This window comes from Heterodontus francisci, chromosome 1 (assembly GCF_036365525.1).
Source record: "Heterodontus francisci isolate sHetFra1 chromosome 1, sHetFra1.hap1, whole genome shotgun sequence".
Lineage (NCBI taxonomy): Eukaryota > Metazoa > Chordata > Chondrichthyes > Heterodontiformes > Heterodontidae > Heterodontus > Heterodontus francisci.
The window spans coordinates 169,966,693-169,980,039 of record NC_090371.1 but is presented as its reverse complement, the minus strand read 5'-3'; the positions used below and the strand labels follow the sequence as shown (position 1 = coordinate 169,980,039).

Sequence of the window (13,347 nt, the reverse complement as noted above, 5' to 3'; positions counted from 1 at the left end):
CTTGAGGTTGTTTTCGTTGGAGAGAAGGAGGAGGAGAGGTGACTTAATAGAGACATATAAGATAACCAGAGGGTTAGATAGGATGGATAGTGAGAGTCTTTTTCCTCGGATGGTGATGGCAAACACGAGGGGACATAGCTTTAAGTTGAGGGGTGATAGATATAGGACAGATGTCAGAGGTAGTTTCTTTACTCAGAGAGTAGTAGGGGCGTGGAACGCCCTGCCTGCAACAGTAGTAGACTCGCCAACTTTAAGGGCATTTAAGTGGTCATTGGATAGACATATGGATGAAAATGGAATAGTGTAGGTCAGATGGTTTCACAGGTCGGCGCAACATCGAGGGCCTGTACTGCGCTGTAATGTTCTAATTCTAACAGTTGCTATAGAATGGGTTAACAGCTTGGTATATTTCTGAATAATCAGCTAGTATAAATGTAGTTGTGTAACAGCTTTAAACATAAGAATTTAGAAACTGCATTCTGTATGTAAAAAGCAAGCAAAAAACACAATTCTGAATCAAGGACAACTTTATTGCTGCCAGAAGCACCTCAGCAGTACAACCACACTTTTTTTCCCAAAAGAATGCAGTACCTTTTTCAGACTGTAGAGAGAGCACTATGCTCACCAAGTTAGATGATTTAAGGAACAGGTAGGGGGAAAAAAAAGATTAATTTTTTTCACATTCAGGATCAGTTAATGCATAGTGGAGCTAAAATAAGTTTAAATTTAAATAATTACCCATTTAGAATCATTTTTGATCTTGTGTGAATTCCTGGTAATAAAACCCACTGTGATGTGAACTGAAGCCCCCCACCCCCCACATATAAAAGTTCAAAGCTCAGGTTTGTGTGTAAAATAAACTGATGCACATTTATGGCAAGTTCATGGTTTCCCAAAAATGGCACAACTCAATTAAAGGACAAATAAATAGGCATCTTTTTAACAGTGGTACACCACTTCAGTTAACTGATTCTAGCATTAATTTACAAAACGATGCTTAGAATTCACATAAAACTAATCATATCCTTCTTAAAGAAACTAAACAACGTTTGCCTCAGACCCCAAAGAACAGCATATCTTGCAAATTAAAGGAAATACAACTCAAAAGTGGTGTTTCCATTATAAAACAAATTTACAGAGCATTTCAGCCATGTTAAAAATCTTTTTTTTCTTGTTCATAACCAAAACCACCTAGCAATTTCAGCTTTTGGGGCAATTTGTGAGCAGCTTGGACACCCCAGAAAATGTGCTTATTTGACATTTTTTGTTTAACATCACATATCCTGAAGAGTTACAGAAACACTCCTTTCCAAAAATCCTCTTCAGCAAAGGTCAATGTGTGTAGGACAACATGCACAAAACAAATTTAAGCACAAGGGAACTACAGGTTGAAATTGGACATTAAGCAATCACTAGGCTGTAAAATTGAATGTCTCAGTGAATTGTGGACTTGGAACAGAGAACAGATGGCACAAAAACAGATTAAGATTTAGAAAAAGATGCAATTATACTGACAACACGAGAGAAAACGGTTTAAAAACTGCTACAACTTTTTTTGTTCCAGTTTTTGGGTCTTTTAATTTTTTTTAGTATATTCTTTTTTTTACTTTTTATGAGTGCTTGTTTAAATGGTTAGACTAAAATTAGCAGCATGAAAATGTTTGGCTCACTTCATTTCAGCCTGGTAAGGTATGCCCTTCAAACACCATCTTCTTCGTTGTAATAGTAGCTTAAGCCTCAAACTTTAGCCACTTTGGTCAGTTAGATGACTGTAACTGGCTGAAGCGGAGGACATGGGGAGATACTACCCTCTTTAATCTGTAGATTTGTGCCACAGCTAGAGGTTACAGTATCCATCCCCACAACTTCTTGACTGCCATCCTCATTGTACAAACGCTTTATGCCATCATAGAAGTCATCCACTTCCATCTCCTCTACTTTACGTTTTGCCGAGGCCTGTTTGCAGCGATAGGAAGCAGGCAGGCGTCGGTAGGGTGCTGCTGTACTGCCAATTCTCTTGGTAGCGTCCTTGACAACAAACTCTGGCTCTGTGGTAGGGGAGGAATATAATGCAAGTGCTCCCCTACCACATGGGACCATTGTTTGCTTGCAGGGGTTGTAGACGTACACCGCATTGGGTGGTAGGGAAGCCTGAAATGTGGATAGGTGTCCAGCCACAAGCTCTCGACAGCGAATTAGCTGTAAACTATCGATCTGAAAAATGAATACAGTATTATTTTGCGAAATATTTGAATATGATTCAATGTAAAAACAAAAGCCAGGTGCAAACACTGGGAACCCATAATTAATTGATGTATTGAGCCCTGTCACATGAAATCAATCTGCAATAGTTTTGGATAATTGAAAACTCAAACATTGTATTCTGCCTCCTCACAAAAATGAGTTCCATTTCCAGGCAGTTACAACAGTTTGGATATTTGGCATTTAAGACAGCAGTGAACACACCTTAAAGCTCTTAATCCCCAAGAACATTTAGCATTCTAATATAGTACATCTAGTTTTAGCAAACATAGTTAGATTTTATCTGGAACTGTTCAGTGAGTCACAATCTTAATTGTACTGGTCTTACTGTGCTGTGCAACAATTAGATGTTCTGTGCTGTGCTAAAATATAAATGTGAACCAGCTGCAGTCAATAGTAATATTATGTTTCCATTCTTGTTTTCCACAGGAGTGATAAGAATTAATGAGAAATGGGAGCTGAAGTAGGCCATTTGGCCATTCAAGCCTGCTCTGCCATTCAGTAAGATCATGGCTGAAAATCTACCTCAACTCCACCTTCCCACACTATCCCCAAATCCCATCATACCCAAAAAGCTATCAACCTCAGTCTTGCATATACTTAACGAAGGAACAACCACAGGTCTATAGGGTAGTGAAGAAATTTCTCCTCATCTCAGTCCTAAATGCCAGACCCCTTACTCAGAGACACTGACCCCATGTACTAGATTCCCCCAGCCAGGGATAACATTTTCTCAGCATCTACCCGGTCAAGCCCCTTAAAATTTTGTTTGTTTCAAATAGATCACCTCTCGTTCTTAACTCCAGGGAATACAGGCCTCTTCTACTCAATCATTCCTCATAGGATTATCCCCTCACCCCAGGAACCAGTCTCGTAAACCTTCACTGCACTCCCTCAAAGGGAAGTAAGGAAACCAAAACTGCACACAGCACTCCAAGTGTGGCCTCACCAATGCCCTGTATATATAATTGTAGTCAAACCTTTTACTCTTATACTCTCATCCTTTGTAACAAAAAGCTAACATACCATTTGCCTTCCTAATGGCTTACTATATCTGCATGTTAGCCTTCTCTGATTCATCTACATGGTCCCTTTGAATTCAAATAATTCCCAGTCTCTGAACATTCAAAAAAATTCTTTTATTTTTCCTAACAAACTGTATAGCTTCACACTTTGCCATTGTATTCCATCTGCCATGTTCTTGGCTAAAGGCATGTGCAGCAAAAATAAAAAGCAGTAATTACTGAGCCAAATTTATAAATCCCATCAAGAATATCAGTGGTTATTCCAATTGTCCATTTACATATTGTTATAAAGAACAAGGCTACATATATGCACACATAATACATGCCAATTTTTAAACTGGCCATTTTTGCAGGTATCTAACCAAGATTAAATGCAATCAGGTCATACCTGTGCCTTTTTCAGCAGGTCAATAGTGAGAGCAAGCCAATCAGGAATTGATGTTTCCAGCTTGAGACTGATGATAGCCAGTGCAAGTGTAGAGCCCTTGAACTGTAGAAGCTGGTGAAAGGCCACACACTGCTGTAGCTGCCTGATAAGGAGTGCAATATGTTGGGATGGGGTCATCTTAGGCAGGTTACTGAGTAACTGGGGACGGCTGGACATCATCATCGCATGAAACTAAACAAACATAAAAAGAGTCAAGAGTTGTACCTACATTGTACACCAACATAAGAACATTTAAACCTTAGTATTTAACGCATTGTGGAACTAGGATGCAAACACATCCTCACTACCAGCATTAGCATAGTGGAGTTTTAATTGCAGGACTTAGCAGTAGCAGACATTTCGTCCAGTCACACACAACACCACAGATTTGAGCAAAGGAAACTAACCATTTCAATGCATAGAAGTGGGGGTGGAGTGGAATCGATCAATTACCTGCATGGGTCCTAGTTATACCTGTCTTTATGTGGGGTATGTCGACTAATCCTCGTTCCAGTCCTACTCAAGCTCCCTTCCCCAAATCTTTTTCCAGTACATTGATGACTGTATCAGTGTCATTTTCTGCTCTCATCTGAAACTAGAAAACTTCAATTTGCTTCCAATTTCCACCCTTCTCTTACCTTCCCATGGTCCATCTCCGACACTTCCCTTCCTCAACTTCTGGGGATAGGCTGTCTACTAATATATAAGCCCACTGACTCCTACAGCTACCTCAACTACACTTCCTCACACCCTGCCTCCTGTAAGGACTCCATTCTATTCTCCCAGTTTCTCCAACTCCGTCGCATCTGTTCTGATGATGCAACCTTCCACAACAGCGCTTCTGATATGTCTTCCTTTTTCCTCAACCAAGGATTCCTGGCCCCCGCCCCCAATGAGTTTGACAGGGCCCTCGACCATGTCCAATCCATTTCCCACACTTCTGTTCTCACCCCTTCCCCTCCCTCCCAGACCATGATAGGGTTCGCCTTGTCCTTAATTTCTACCCCACCAGCCTCCACATCCAAATTATCATCCTCTGCCATTTCCGCCACCTCCAGTGATGCCACCAAACACATCTTCCTCTCCCCTCCCATCAGCATTCCGAAGGGACCGTTCCCTCTGCGACACCCTGGTCCACTCCTCCATCACCCCCGATACCTTGTCCCCTTCCCATGCAATTGCAGAAGGTGTAACCTCTGCCCTCTTTCCTCACCATCCAAGGCCCCAAATGCTCCTTCCAAGTGAAGCAGCGATTTATTGTACTTCTTTCAATTTAATATACTGTATTTGTTGCTCACAATGTGGTCTCCTCTCTGTTGGGGAGACTAAACGAGATTGGGTGACTGCTTTGCGGAACACCTCCGCTCAGTCTGCGAGCATGACCCTGAGCTTTCGGTTGTTTGCCATTTTAATTTACCACCTTGCTCTCACCCACATTTCTGCCTCGGCCTGCTGCAGTGTTCCAGTGAAGCTCAACACAAACTCGAGGATTAGCATCTCATCTACCGACTTGGCACTTTATGGCCTTCTGGTCTCAACATTGAGTTCAACAATTTCACAGCATGATTCCCATTTTGATTTCTTTTTTAAACTTATTAAAATTAAATTCTTAACATTTTTAAAACTTGTTTTTCATGTTTTTGCTTTCAGACAGAGCTGCTCATTATTCTGCCATTAACACTCTCTCTGGACTAATGCTTTGTCTGGTACTAAGATTATTACCATTCCCCTTGCCTTTTGTTCCATGACATATTTCATATTTGTTATTTAATCTCTCCCACCCTCCGCCCTATAAAAAGATGGCTTAAAGAGGAATGGCAGCTCAACGTTCCAGGTTACAGGGTTTTCAGATGAGATTCCAGAGGGGGATTAAAAAAAAAGGAGGGAGGCGGCAATATTGGTCGAATGAACAATTACAACTGTGAGGAGAGATGATATGTTAGGAGATTCATCAAATGAGGCCGTATGGATTGAGCTAAGGAACCAAAAAAGGGGAGTCAATACTACTATAGACCCCCAAACAGTTAGAGGGAGACTGAAGAGCAAATATGTAGGCTAATCTCTGAGAAGTGCAAAAACAGGAAAGTAGTAGGGGATTTTAAACTACCCCAATTTTAACTGGGATAGTTTTAGTGTGAAAGGAATGGAGGGGAACAGAATTCTTGAAGCGCATTCAGGAGATCTTTCTTTGGCCAGTACGTAGCAGGTACAACAAGAGGGCGTGGCTCTGAATTTAATTTTAGGAAATTAAGTTAGGCAGGTGGAAGGGGTGGCAGTGGGAGAGCATTTTGGGGGTAGTCATCATAATTCAGTTAGTTTTAACATAATTATGGAAAAGGACAAAGATAGAACAGGAGTTAAAGTTCTAAATTGGGGTACGGCAATTTTACTAAGCTGAGGAGTGATTTAGCAAAACTGGACTAGAAACAGCTACTTGAAAGTAAATCAGTGTTAGAGCAGTGGGAACCATTAAAAGGGGGGGATTCAGAGTAAACATGTTCCCACAAAGAAAAAGGGTGGGTGGCCAAATCTAGAGCCTCCTGGATGTCGAGGGGCATACAGGGTAAGATAAGGCAAAAAAAGAAAGTTTATGTCAGACACTGAGAACTCAATAATACTGCAGAAAGCTGAGAGGTGTATAGAAAGTGGAGGGGTGAAATCTAAAGGGTAATTAAGAAAGCAAAGAGAGGGCATGAAGAGGCAAGTAAAATCAAGAACAACCCAAAGATGTTCCAGAAATATTTAGATGAGCACTTGAAACGCCAAAACATACAAGGCTACGGGCCAAGTGCGGGGAAATGGGAATTAGTTAGGACAGGTGCTTGATGGTCAGCATAGGCTCGTTGGGCCGAAGGGCCTGTTTCTGTGCTGTAAAACTCTGACTCTATGTTTTATCAATACATTAAGAAAAAGAGGATAACTAAGGAAAGAGTAGGTCCCATAAAAGACCAAAAAACTTAACCTATATGAAGAAGTGGAAGATGTAGGTATGGTTCTTAATAAATACTTTGCGTATGTCTTCACAAAAGAGGGGGACAATGCAGACATTGTAGTTAAAGAGGAGTGTGAAATATTGGATGTGAAACATAGGGAGGGAAGAAGTATTACAGGGATTAGCACCCTTGAAAGTAGATAAGTCACCAGGACTGGATGAAATGTACTCCAGGCAGTTAAAAGCAGCCAGGGAGGAAATAGCAGAAGGTCTGCCCAACATTTTCCAATCCTCAATGGATGCAGGTGTAGTGCCAGAGGACCGCTAACTTTGTAGCTTTGTTTAAAAAAATGAGTGAAGGATAGACTGAATAATTACAGACCAGTCAGTCTAACCTCAGCAGTGGGAAAATTACTGGAATCAATTCTGAGCAACAGGATAAACACGTAGAAAGGTAAGGAGTAATCAAGGTCAGTCTGCATGGATTTGTTAAGGGAAAATAGAGTCCGACTAACTTGATTGAATTTTTTGAGTAAGTAACAAGGAGGATTGATGAGGGTAGTGCACCTGATGTGGTCTACATGGATTTTAGCAAGGCTTTTGACAACCACATGGCAGGCTGGTTAAAAAAAAACAAGAATCTAGGGGAATGTAGCAGGCTGGATACAAAATTGGCTCAGTGGCTGGAAACAAAGGGTAATGGCTGACAGGTGTTTTTGCGACTGGAAGGTCGGCGTTTGGAGGGGCTCAGTACTAGGTCCCCTGCTTTTTGTGGTATATATTAATGATTTGGACTTAAACGTATGGGGTATAAGAAGTTCGCAAATGACACAAAAACTGGCTGCGTGATTGATTGTGAGGAGGGAAGTTGTAGACTGCACGAAGATATCAATGGACTGTTCAGGTGGGCAGAAAAGTGGCAAATGAAATTCAACTCAGAAGTGTGATGTAATGCATCTGGGGAGGTCAAACAAAGCAAAGGAATATACAATAATTGGGAGGATACGGAGAGGTATAGTGGAAGTGAAGAACCTTAGAGTGCATGTCCACAGATCCCTGAAGGTAGCAGGACAGGTCGATAAGGTGGTTAAGAAGGAATATGGAATCCTTTCCTTTATTAGCCTATGCATAGAATAAGTGCAGGGAGGTTATGCTGGAGCTATATAAAACACTAGCTAGGCCACAACTTGAGCACTGTGTACAGTTCTGGTCACATTACAGAAAGGGTGTAATAGCACTAGACGAGATTTATGAGAATGTTGCCAGGACTGGAAAATTGCAGCTATGATGAAAGATTGGGTTGGCTGGGGTTGTTTTCCTTGGAATTGAGGAGGCTGAGGGGAGATTTGATTGAGATGTACAAGGTTGTGAGGGCCTGGACAGAGTGGATGGGAAGGACCTATTTCCCTTAGCAGAGGGGTCTGTGGTAGGGGGCACAGATTTCAAGTGATTGGTAGAAAGATTAGAGGTGAGATGAAGAAAACTTTTTTCACTCAGTGGGAGGGGGCTGGAACTCACTGCCTGAAAGGGTAGCAGAGGCAGAAAACCTCAACTCATTTAAAAGGTGTCCGGGTACCTGAAGTCCCATAACCTCCAGGGATATGGACCAAGTGCTGGAAAATTGGATTAAGATGGGTGACTCATTTTTTGGTCAGTGCAGACACCATGGGAAGAGTGGCCTCCTTCTGTGCCGTTAATTTTCTACATCTTCTAAACATCTGGAAAGGGAGGGATGTGCGGGGAAGGTGAAGTGGCAGAACGTGAATTGCTATTTAGGAGAGCCAGCACAGACACAATGAGTCAACTGGCTGCTTTCTGTGCTGTAATGGTTCTATAATTCTATCACAGACCTTCCCTTTTCTTGTTTATCCCTCCCCGCTCCCTTTCACTTGCTTAAAACCTATTACATTTCTAACCGTAGCCAGTTCTGATGAGTATTTCCAGCACTTTGTTTTTATTTCAGATTTCTAGCATCTGCAGTATTTTGCTTTTATTTTACCATTGTGCTAGTCCTTTATGATCCAGTATCAACCATTTCTGTGTATGCAAATAGATGCAGTTATTGTGGCATTGCCTCAGTGGTAACTTTAGCACTGATCAAAGCTGCATCTGGAAGGCTGTACTTTAGAACATACCATATTTGGAGGGAGGGAGGAAGTTTGGTGGTGAAAAGACAACAAATCATGAGCACAAACCTACAATCTAACATGCCAATGTGCAGTACATAACACACTATTTTGCAGCACCACCACAAGACCATCTGGATCACGACTGACTGAATTCCCATGGACAATGCAGCAGTTTTCCAAGAAATATATTTCAAAATAAATACACACAGTAGACATATAAAGACAAACTCACACCACAGAATTTTACACCATGCACAGTTCACCATGGCTTCACACCAGATCAATTTCCAAGTTCTGGAGTCATTTTTAGTGCTGAAAGTCTGTTTGATGGAGGGGGTACATTTCCCTGACAACAGACAGGCACACTAAATCAATTTACACCTATTTTATGTATGTCTCTTAATTAATTAACCATGGATACAAATAAGCAACAAAAGTTTGCCTATCCATCTTCTCACTAGGAAATAGTGTTTTTGCAGATAAATTACTGGACCTAAAAGGCACAAAGTATTTACATGAAAAATTATTTGGAGCTTTGGAGTAATTTACTCAAATGCTTTTGCTGAAAGTATTGGGAAATTTTCTGTTACAGGGAAAATGACAGGGGAATGGCACTAGGTGAATTGCTCATTTGGCGAGCTGGGGCAGATAAGATGGGCTGAATAGCCTCCTTCTGTGCTGTAACAATTCTGTGATTTTAAGAAAACATATTTACAATATGAAGGAAATCCAAAGGTGTTGCTGTGTGCAGATCCCAGTTCAGTTTATCCAGTACAATCCTCTCCATTCTTAGAATATCTGCAGATGAACAACCACAATTGCTGTTCTTTACCATGTCCTTTAGTGATGGAATGATCTGTAGAGGAGAAATACAAGTGGGTGACTATATAAATGCCAGGTATTACATCGAACCAGAATGAACAGAAAAACAAAAATGATACAAGATTTGAATCTTCCAGTTCTCTGGAAGCAGTAGGAATCCACTTTACTGCTCGATTAATTGAGCTTGTAGGATTGTCTTATACATACATACATATCTGAGGCATCTCTGAAAGAGTCCTAATGAAGATCATTTCCACACTTGTAAGCTGTCACAATGGTACAAGTTTCAAAAATATGAATAAATGCTATTGAATACCTTGCAGTCTAACACTTATTTTCACAAGTTCACATAACCATAACTAAAACAAACATTCCATACAGTATTATTCTGAAACAAATGTTACACCACAAGCACTCAATAACCTCTAGCTTTGATGTTGTAGAAGGCTGGGGTGTCTTCCAGAAAAGAAAGTGATCTCAGAGCAGTTTCAGGGTTAGATTTGGAAGCCACAGCTTCAAGACACTCTGGCTTGATAGCATCAGCTAAAGACCAGGGTAGAGTGATCTGTCTGGGACGACAAGTTTAACTTGTATTCCAACAGGTAAAGTGAAAACAAAGCACTACAATATTACGATCTTTAAATACTGATCTTAAAATGAACTTGAAGCATTCTAAAAAGTTGTAAGATGCATAACATAGTGGGCTTTGGGCATTTCAATGTGCTGTGCCACAAAATAGCACGATGTAGCATGCAGCAGTGCAAATAGCAAATTCCCAATCCCAGCTCCACAGTAAATGGAAAAAACAGCAAGGGGTTCACGAATGTATACACCACTTTCCAACAGTTGGGAATGATAGGAGGGGGAAAATAAAAGAAATTAAATACATTTTGCCAATTTACAAAAAAAAATTGGGTAGTCTACCAACCTCATCTTCTTCATTGGTTTTAGCTGCCAGGAAGAAACAACTCATGGCTATACATCGCAGATACTTTGGACGGGCCTTAAAAATCAGGAAAAATAAAGTTAATTCTTCAGAAGTATTAAATTAAGCAGTACATATTTCAAATGCTTAATGCCAAGGAATCAAATAGTGTGCCAGTTGTGTATTTTTCTCACTGTGCTTAAAGTTGCAAATTATTCTTCATGGCTTTGAACATACAAAATGCAAAACATTGTGTTTATGTGAGCTATGTCAGGAATCTCATTATGTACTCAACTGCTTACTAGTGCATTAAAGGGAAAACCCAGAATGCCAAATGAGACAAGGGATAACTAGAAATAAAACTGGGGTGGCTCAGTGAGAAATTACATATCTGGCAATGACTGAAGTTTTATGATTTAATATCGTCAAACTCCTTAATAATTTTAAAGATCGCTAGTAGGTCACCTCTCAGCCTTTTCTAAACAGCACCAGCCTGTTTAGTCTTTCCTAATATAACCTCTCAGTTCTGGTATCGTCCTCGAGACTCATCTTTGGACGTCTTCCAATCCCTCTATATCCTTTTTAGAATATGGAGACTAGAATTGTGCACAGTACTGCAAGTGAGGTCTAAGCAAGGTTTGATGTAAGTTTAACGTAATTTAGCTGTTTAACAATTCTTTTCCTCTAGAAATGAAACCCTTCGCTTTTTTTTAAAAAAATGGCCTAATTAACTTGCATTGCTACTTTTAGTGATGTATGTATCTGCACTTTGCTTTTCAACCCCATTTAGACACATCATCCAAGAAGTATGTGGACTCATTCTTCCAAGTAAAATGTACACACATCACACTTGTCTGCATTGAAATTAATTTTTCAATTACGCACCGAGGGGTGGTGGGTCCCACTGTTCAACTCCCACCTGACCACAGCGAGTGTTTTTTTTATTAGGGTTTTTAACTCCTTTGTGTTTTATTTGTCAATTAAACAGACAGTAACAGATTTTTTTTGTCGGTTTAAAACAGAAGATTATTTATTGAGAGTATGCCTTATCCTGAAATTGTCGCAACTGCACTCATTCATGCATTCGTGCAGGCGCACACACACAAGACAGAGAAGAAAAGTAGTAAGGGTTTGAAGAGAGGCAAGTTTCAGGGTAAACCTGTTGAATTCCCTCTTAAGTCAAGTTCTCTTTAGTTGCAGGCCTTAGGTATTTGTAGATTTTTCTGATGGTTGAAAGTTCAGTTTGAAGACGAGTTTACTTCCAATTCTCTGCTGCACACATTGAAATGCAGAATTCACAGCAGGGTATCTACCTTTTTGGCCTGCTGGATTTTCCCCCAGCTTTCAGCTGGACAAACTCTGGCGATGCCTGTTCCTAGGTTGCGCTCTCTCTCCTTTAAAGCTAAAAGTCTCTCACATCTGTTGGGAGACAGAAATTTTCCTCCCCGTGGTGACCAGGATGTGACTACTTTGCATCTTCTTTGCTTCAGAAGAATGTATTCAATTCAAAAATATCTCTTGATGGGTTCAGGATGTGTGTACTTGACACCTCTTAGCTTTGAATGTATTCTTTTGTCCTTGCCAGACAGTTTGAATATACAAAAACAAGGTCTTTGGACATTCGGCGGCCATTTTTAAAAGCACATTGTCCACTTTCTTTTAAAAGAAAAGTCCATTTTTATAACTCTTCTGGTTGAATTCTTGTAAAGTGCAGCGACTGAAACTAAGTGTGCGTCACAGCACCCGTTCAAGAATATTAAAGTTGTCTTGTATTTTGTCACATTCTTCGTTGGTGTTATCTACCCCACAATTTGATGTTATCAACAAAAACAAAACATGTTTTTATATAGTGATTTTGAATGCTCCAAGGCTCTTCAGAGGAGCATTAAACAAAATACGACACCAAGCCACATAGGGAAATATTAGGGCAAATGACCAAAAACTTGGTCAAATAGGTAAGTTTTAAGGAGCATCTTAAAAGGAGGAAAGACAGGTGGGAAGGTTTAGGAAGAAAATTCCAGAGCTTAGGGCTTAACCAGGAGCTAATATAGGCCAGCGAGCTCAGGGGTGATGTGTGAACAGGACTTGGCGCAAATTAGGGCATGGACAGAGTTTTGGATGACCTCAAGTTAACAGAGGGTACAACATGGGATGGCAGCTAGAACAGCCAAGTTTAGAGGTAACAAAGGCATGGATAAGGGTTTCAGCAATAGATGAGCTGAGGCAGGCGATGTTTGAGGTGGAAAGAGGAAGTCTTAGTGTTGCCGTGGATATGTTGTCGGAAGCTCGTCTTGGGATCAAATATGATACAAGGTTGCAAACAGTTTGGTTCAACCTCAAACAGTTGCTAGGGAGAGAGACTGAGTTCATGGCTAGGGAATGGAGTTTGCAGTGGTCTTCCCAATATGTAGTTTGGTCTGCAAATTTTTAAACTGTACTCCCGATTCCTAACTCCAAATCATTTATGTAAACAGTGAACTGCAGTAGTCTCTGTATCGATCCTTACAGAACACCATTTCCCACCTTTTGCCATACTGAGTGGCAATCTGTAACTCCTATTGTTTTCTATGTAGCCAGCTTGCTATCTATTCTACGACTTGTCCCAGCTCCACATACTCTGACCATAGTCATGAGTCTGTTATGCAGTACCTTTATCGAAGGTGTTTTGAAAATCCAAATATATAACTACTGCATTACCCCAATACTTCTTTGAAAAAGTCAATAAGGTTGATCAAGCATGACCTCCCCTTTTGAAATCCATACTGACTATTCTTGAATATATTTTTAGCTTCCAGATGTTTTGCTATTGCTTCTTTCAGTAAGGA

The 13,347-nt window shown here is 40.5% G+C and overlaps 1 protein-coding gene across 2 annotated transcripts in view; it reads right to left on the bottom strand.

Annotated features, from left to right (window-relative positions):
• Positions 1–509: 509 nt before the first annotated feature.
• ccni (cyclin I) overlaps positions 510–13,347 on the bottom strand; it is a 33,392-nt gene continuing 20,554 nt past the window's right edge. For both annotated transcript variants that reach the window (XM_068038312.1, XM_068038303.1), the window contains exons 4-7: positions 10,526–10,600; positions 9,491–9,631; positions 3,676–3,906; positions 510–2,214 (exon numbers count right to left, since the gene is read on the bottom strand). In XM_068038312.1, the coding sequence (XP_067894413.1) occupies positions 1,762–2,214; positions 3,676–3,906; positions 9,491–9,631; positions 10,526–10,600 (900 nt within the window). In that variant the 3' untranslated portion in view covers positions 510–1,761. The remainder of the gene's footprint in view (positions 2,215–3,675; positions 3,907–9,490; positions 9,632–10,525; positions 10,601–13,347) is intronic.